Here is a 6,825-nt window from a genome sequence, read left to right as displayed (position 1 = left end):
CAGGCGGGTCTCGAACCCACGGGCTCAGGCAATCCACTCACCTCAGCCTCCCAAAGGTGCAGGATTACAGGCTGAGCCACCGAGCCCAGCTTGGTAATTTTATGTTTTATCACAGGACCCAACACAGTGTACATCTTCAAAAATGTTCATTTTTCTCCCCTTCGTTTCTTTTTTGATTTACGGTCTCACTCTGTGGCACAGTCATGGCTCATTGCAGCCTTGACCATCTGGGCTCAGGCAGTCCTTCCTCCTCAACCTCGAAGATTTCTGGGACTACAGGTGCGTGCCACCATGCCCAGCTGATTTTTTATTTTTTGTAGAGTCGAGGGTTTGCTATGTTGTCTAGGCTGGCCTTGAACTCCTGGCCACAAGTTGTCCTCCCGCTTCGGCCTCCCAAACTATTACGATTACAGGTGTGAGCCCTCGGCTCCTTATTTCTTTTCTGAGACATGTTTATTCTTTGGTATTTCAGGTACTACATTAAACCTTCTGAAGTTTCCGATTTGTAACCCAACTCCTTACAGAATGTTTGCAAGGCAAAAAAGGCTTAAGAAAGATGCCACTGAAGCTGAAGAAGATCTTAGTGAGCAAGAACAAAAGCAACTTAATGTCTTGAAAAAGCAGGCTTATGTAGTAGGTAAGCATCCTCTGGAAAAACTCTGGCTGGCTTTATGCTAAAAATTTTTTGTTAAACAGCGTCCTGAAATACAGCTGTCTGGGCTGACCGGGTTTTGTAGGAAGAGACTACCTTCCTCGTTCTGGAACAGAGAGGCCCTTGAGAGGCAAGACCAATCTTTGGAAACCTAGAACAGTGCAAGTAGTCAAGGTCTTGACGCCATGGAGCAGCTGTAGATTAGGTTGTCCCTCTTTCCTTGGTGTATCTTCTTAGCCTCCCTTTACGAAAAACGGTCTGATTTCCAACCCCCGCCTCCACATCCACAGCCAGCCACATACCCAATCATTCCAAGAGTGTGACTCCCACTGTCTTTGAGAAAAGCAAAGTATCATTGTGATCTCACTCCCATTCACTGTAATTGGCCTTAGTAACTTCTTGGAGGCAAAAATCACGTCTAGTCAAAAGCGGTAAAGGAGTGACTAATCTTAGTGTAACTTGTTCTAGGAAGAGTTGGAAGAACATTCTTCTATTCACAACAGAGGGATGAAGCTGCCTTTGAGTTTGATGCTGATTCACTTGCCTTTGACATGGAAAACGAAGCTGTCAGGGTTGCACACAAACCTACCAAACAAGTAGAGCTGACTGCAGCAGATGTGAAAGATGCCCACTGGCTTTATGACACCCCTGGAATTACAAAAGAAAATTGTGTACGTATTTGGTTTCTTTTAGAAACATTTGCTTTCACTTGCACAAGTACTACTGTCCTAATTGGCAGGAAACAGGGAAGGAAGTATCCTTCCAGTTTAGACCCAGCTCTTTTTTTAATATTTTTTTTTGAGTCGGAGTCTCACTGTTGTCACAGTGAGGCAGAAGTGCGGTGGCACACTCAGGGCCACTGCAGCCTCAACTTACTAGGCTCAGGCAATCCTGCCTCAGCCTTCCAAGTAGCTGAAACTACAGGCGCACGCCACCACACCCAGCTAATTTTTTGATTTATTATTATAGAGACAGGGTCTCACCATGTTGCCCAGGCTGGTCTTGAACCCCTGGGCTCAAATAGTCCTCTCGCCTTGGCCTCCCGAAGTGCTGGGATTACAGGTGTGAGCCACCACACCCAGCGCTGATTCATTCTTAAAAGTGATTCGGGGATGAATCTATATGCCGTTGTGCTCTCTGTTCCATTTGGTAAGCTTCATGATGGCCACCTACTTTTTTTATCATGTGCTTACCGTACTTTGGGAGACATTTACAGAGTCTGAGATTTTGAGGTGGGAAAAAACTGTAAATATCACTGCAGTCCATCACTCTAGTCCATGCATGAATTTTTGCTATAACATCCCCATCAGGGGTCCTCCAACTTGAACTGAAGTAAGGAGTGACTTAACATCAACTAAAGCAGTGTCACATCACCTCTCAAAGTAACCCATTTGGTCTTTCACCTGCTCTTTGCATTGAGCTTAGCAGTCTCCCTGTTACTTGTACCCATTGCTCTTCAAAGCTGTTGGAATGAACGTAATGCCCATTTCCCTTACCAGACCTTGAAATACATTAAAGTGTAATTTCCTGTCTCTTCCTCACCAATCCCTCCCTTCTCTTTCCTTTTTTTATTTTTTTGGAGACAGGCTCTGACTTTCACCCAGGCTGGAATGTAGTGGTGTGATCGTAGCTCACAGCAGCCTCTAACTCTGGGATCACGTGATTCTCCTGTCTCAGCCTTCCAAATATATGAGACTTTAGGTGCATGCCACCATGCCTGCCTAATTCTTTTTTTCAAAACAAGATCTCAGTATGTTTCTTTTTGTTTTGGTTTGGTTTTTTTTTTGAGTCAGAGTCTCACTCTGTCACCCAGGCTGGAGTGCAGTTGCACGCTTTCAGCCACTGCGGCCTCAACTTACTAAGCTCAGGCAATCCTTCTGCCTCAGCTGGAACTACAGGCACGTGCCACCACACCTGGCTAATTTTTTTTTTTTTTTGGTTTATTTTAGAGGTGAGGTCTCACCAGGTTACCCAGGCTGTTCTCAAACCTGTGGGCTCACCTCGGCCTCCCAAAGCGCTGGGATTATAGGCGTGAGCCACTGCGCCCGGCCTATGATTCATCCAGTGAACATTGAGTATTTACTGTATTAATAAAATCCAAATTATCTGTCCTCATTTCCTACTGCTGTTCTGTCTGATAAACAGGCTATTCATCAACCTAGGCCTGCTTTCAGAATGTTTTCTAAGTTGTTCTTAGAGGATGATACTAAGGAATAAGTGATCTCAGATGAGCATCATTCAGAATAGGATTAACTCCTATCTTGCCCTGTGCATCTTTTGAATCCAATCGCAGGACCTCATGGTTAACTGTGATCTTGTCTTGTTAAATTCAGCCCATATTCTAACTCTCTCAAATATTCATTAACACTCACTGGATGCAGTGGCTCACACCTGTAATCGCAGCACTTTGGGAAGCCAAGGCAGGAGTATCACTTGAGTCCAGGAGTTCAAGGCCAGCCTAGGCAACATAGACCTCGTCTGTACTAAAATAAAAATAATTCGCCAGGCATGCTGGTGCACACCTGTAGTCCCACCTACTCTGGAGGCTGAGGCAGAAGGGTTGCTGCAGCAAGCCATGATTTTGCCACTGGATTCCACCCTGGGCAACAGAGTGAGATACCCTAACTAAAAAGAAATTTTCATTAAATCTCATAACATCCCAGGCATGGTGGTTCAAGCCTGTAATCCCAGCACTTTGGAAGACCAAGGTGAGAAGATTGCCTGAGCTCAGGGGTTTGAGACCAGCCTGGGTAACTTGATGAGACTATCTCTCTAAAATACATAAATAAATAAAGAAACAAATCAATCAACAAACAAACAAGCTGGGCGTGGTAGCAGTGGCCTCTAGTACCAGCTACTTGGAAGGCCGAGGCAGAAGGGTCGTCTGAGCCCAGCAGGTCAAGGCTGCCATGGCTATGAGTGTGCTACAACACTCCATCCAAGGGCATAGAGTGAGACTCCAACTCAAAAAGAAATAAAATCTCATAACATTTTATATTTGCAGGTTTGGTCTGCATCCAAGTTATTGATTGACTCAAGCGTGCATTCAGGATATAGCCTCACAACAGATTCACGAATCACTCCCTCTCAATCTGTTTACCAGCTAGTTTCTAATTCTAATTACCACTGTCTCCCCCTGTGAAGCCACACTGGCGTCTTCTTTGCTTTACCTCATCGGGATCACTTACAGTTCATTCTCAGACTTGTGTCCTACTTGGTGTCCCGTGTCATAGAATCACATAGACCTTTTGTCTGCACTTTCCCTGCCCTCCTAGGATAACTGCACATGTCATCTTGTCTCCCTTGGCAGATCACAACTTCAGAGTATCTGGACTGTTTCTAATAATGTTCTATCAGTTTAACTTCCTGAACTAATTCTCCCCTTTCAGAGTGTATTAGGTCAGGGATAACAGTTACTTAAATCATATATACCCTCTGTGAAATAGTTGGGTCAGAAAGAAAAGAATTTGCAGAATAGTCCTAGCACGTTTTTAGATATGAAAGTCTGTCAGCACTGGTAGTTTGCTTCTGTGTCTGCTTACAGATGTATTCATTTGATGTCTTAAACCAGTGTTTGCAAAACTGAACCAAGAAACTCTGGTGAAATGGAAGTATTAGACTTTGAGCTCAAAAAAGGAGTTTAACGTTTCTTTACTGCAAGTAGCAAAATTTTGTTTGTTTGTTTCATTTTGTTTTTGCTGTTTTTTCTTTGATTCTGAGTTGGAGTCTCACTCTGTTGCCCAGGCTGGAGTGCAGTAGCGTAGTCACAGGTACTTCAGCCTCGGCCCACTGGGCTCAGGCAGTCCTTCTGCCTCAGCCTCCCTGTTAGCTGGGACTCAGGCACATGCCACCACACCCACCTAATTTTTGGATTTTATGTAGAGGCGAGGTCTTGCCATGTTGCCCAGGCTGCTCTCAAACTCCTGGGTTCCAGCAATTCTCTCGCCTCGGCCTCCCCAAGTGCTGGGATTACAGGTGTGTTTTCCTTCTTTTTTTTTTTTTTTTTTTTTTTTTTTTTTTAATTGGGCTCTCTGTCACCCAGGCTGGAGTGCAGTGGCATGATCATGGCTCACCACAGCCTTGACCTCCTGGGCTTGGTGATCCTTTCATTTCAGCTATCGAAGTAACTGAAACTATAGATGTGTGCCACCACACCCAGCTAATTTTCTGATTCTTTATAGAGATGACATCTTGCTATGTTGCCTAGGATGGTGTCAAACTCCTGGACTCAAGTGATTCTCCGGCCTTAGCCCCTCGGTGCTGCAGGCATGATTACAGGGATGAGCCATCTCACCTGACCTAATATATCTTTCTTTTTTCTTTTTCGGCAGAGAGGGGTTGGAGTCTCACTCCATCACCTAGGCTGGTGTGCAGTGACACCACTCACAGCCACCCCAGGGTTGACCTGCTGGGCTCCAGCGATCCTTCCGTCTCAGCCTTCCAAGTGGCCAGAACTACAGGCACGCACCACCACTCCTGGCTAATTTTTTATTTATTGTAGAGACGAGGTCTCGCCAAGTTGCCTGGGCTGGTCTCAAACCCATGGGCTCAGGCAATCCATTCGCCTCGGCCTCCCAAAGCGCTGAGCCACAAGCCGGACCTTTTTTTTGAGTCGGGGGTCTCACTGTGTCAGCCAGGCTGGAGTGCAGTGGCATGATCATGGCTCACCAGCCTTGACCTGTTCCACGGTGATCCTTCTACCTCAGCAGAAGGGACTACAGGCATGTGCCACTACACCTGGACCCTTTTTTTATTTTTTTTTAGAGATGAGGTCTTGCCATGTTGCTCAGGCTGGTCTCAAACTCCTGGACTCGAGCGCTGCCCCAACCTCTGTCTCCCAAAGACCTGCTGTTACAGATGTGAGTCACTGCGCCCAGCTGCAGTCTCCTCCTTATATATCTTCTTGTGAGTTACTCTGTGTCTCACATGTGTATTTTGTTTTCTTGTTAGCCTCCATGAGAACGAGTAAGTTCACATATTTTTTGTTTGTGTAATTTTTACCTTCCTATTCATTTTCTTTTCTTTTCTTTTTTTTTTTTGAGTTAGAGTCTCACTGTATTGCTCAGGCTGGAGTGCAGTGGCACGCTTATGGCCGCTGCAGCCTGGATTTGCTGGACTCAGGTGAACCTTCCACCTCAGCCTCTATAACTACAGGCCCAGGCCACCACATCCGGCTAATTTTTTCTTGATTTATTGTAGTGATGACATCCCACCAAGATGCCTAGGCTGGTCTCAAACCCCTGGGCTCAGGCAGTCTCTTGCATTGGTTTCTCAAAGTGCTGGGATTACAGGCTTGAGCCACTGCGCCCGGCCTCGTTTTCTTTTTTGAGCAGATGTTACTTCCTTAAATCTTAACAGAATTTCCGCTTCCTGTCCTTCCTTTCCTACTTTCCTCTAGTCTTTTGAGGAACTTTTAATCCTTAGAAGCCAGCGAATTCATAATTTCTTCTTTCTCCCAAGCATTTGGGGGAAATAAAGAAATGCAGTTGTCTTCTGTTCGTGAGTAGAAAAATAAAGAAATTGAAGGCCAGAATTTAGAAGGAGGCTCTTTAACCTCTCTACCTGCTCCCAGAAAGGGGCGATCATTTTGCATCTAATGCACGCATACTTACCCACTAGGATGTGAGGTCACATGTTCCATTACATTACACTGAAAACTGTTCCTCAAAGCTGGGCGCAGTGGTTCCCGCCTCTAATCCCAGCACTTGGGAGGCGGATACAAGAGGATTGCCTGAGCCCAGGGAATCGAGACCAGCCTGGGCAACTTGGCAAGACCTTGTCTCTACAGTGAATCAAACAGTTAGCTGAGTGTGGTAGCGTGCACCTGTAGTTACGGCTACTCAGAAGGCTGAGGTGGAAGGATCACCTGAGCCCAGCAGGTCGAGGCCACAGTGGCTGTGAGCGTGCCACTGCACTTCAGCCTGAGTGACAGAGTGAGACTCTGACTCAAAAAAAAAAAAACCAAAACTGTTCTCCAGAAGCCTTGACGAGGGCATATATTTCCATCTTGATGCTAATTCGCCAGTGTTCAGGTTCACACTAATTTTTTTATTTTTTATTTTTTTTATTATTTTTTCTTTTGAGTTGGAGTCTCATTCTGTCGCCCAGACTGGAGTGCAGAGACCACTCCCAGCCACCGCAGCCTCGACCTGCTGGGCTCCAGCAATCATTCC

The 6,825-nt window shown here is 45.7% G+C and overlaps 1 protein-coding gene across 1 annotated transcript in view; it reads left to right on the top strand.

Annotated features, from left to right (window-relative positions):
- NOA1 (nitric oxide associated 1) overlaps positions 1-6,825 on the top strand; it is a 15,828-nt gene that overhangs the window by 2,437 nt on the left and 6,566 nt on the right. Inside the window, exons 3-4 of the mRNA XM_021706749.1 lie at positions 473-637; positions 1,121-1,323. Coding sequence (XP_021562424.1) covers positions 473-637; positions 1,121-1,323 — 368 coding nt within the window. The remainder of the gene's footprint in view (positions 1-472; positions 638-1,120; positions 1,324-6,825) is intronic.

The sequence above is a fragment of the Carlito syrichta genome, unplaced genomic scaffold, assembly GCF_000164805.1.
Source record: "Carlito syrichta isolate Samal-C Ts95f unplaced genomic scaffold, Tarsius_syrichta-2.0.1 Scaffold315967, whole genome shotgun sequence".
In the NCBI taxonomy this organism is placed as follows: Eukaryota; Metazoa; Chordata; class Mammalia; order Primates; family Tarsiidae; genus Carlito; species Carlito syrichta.
The sequence above is the reverse complement of the archived record's forward strand: the minus strand, read 5'-3'. Positions and strand labels throughout refer to the sequence as shown.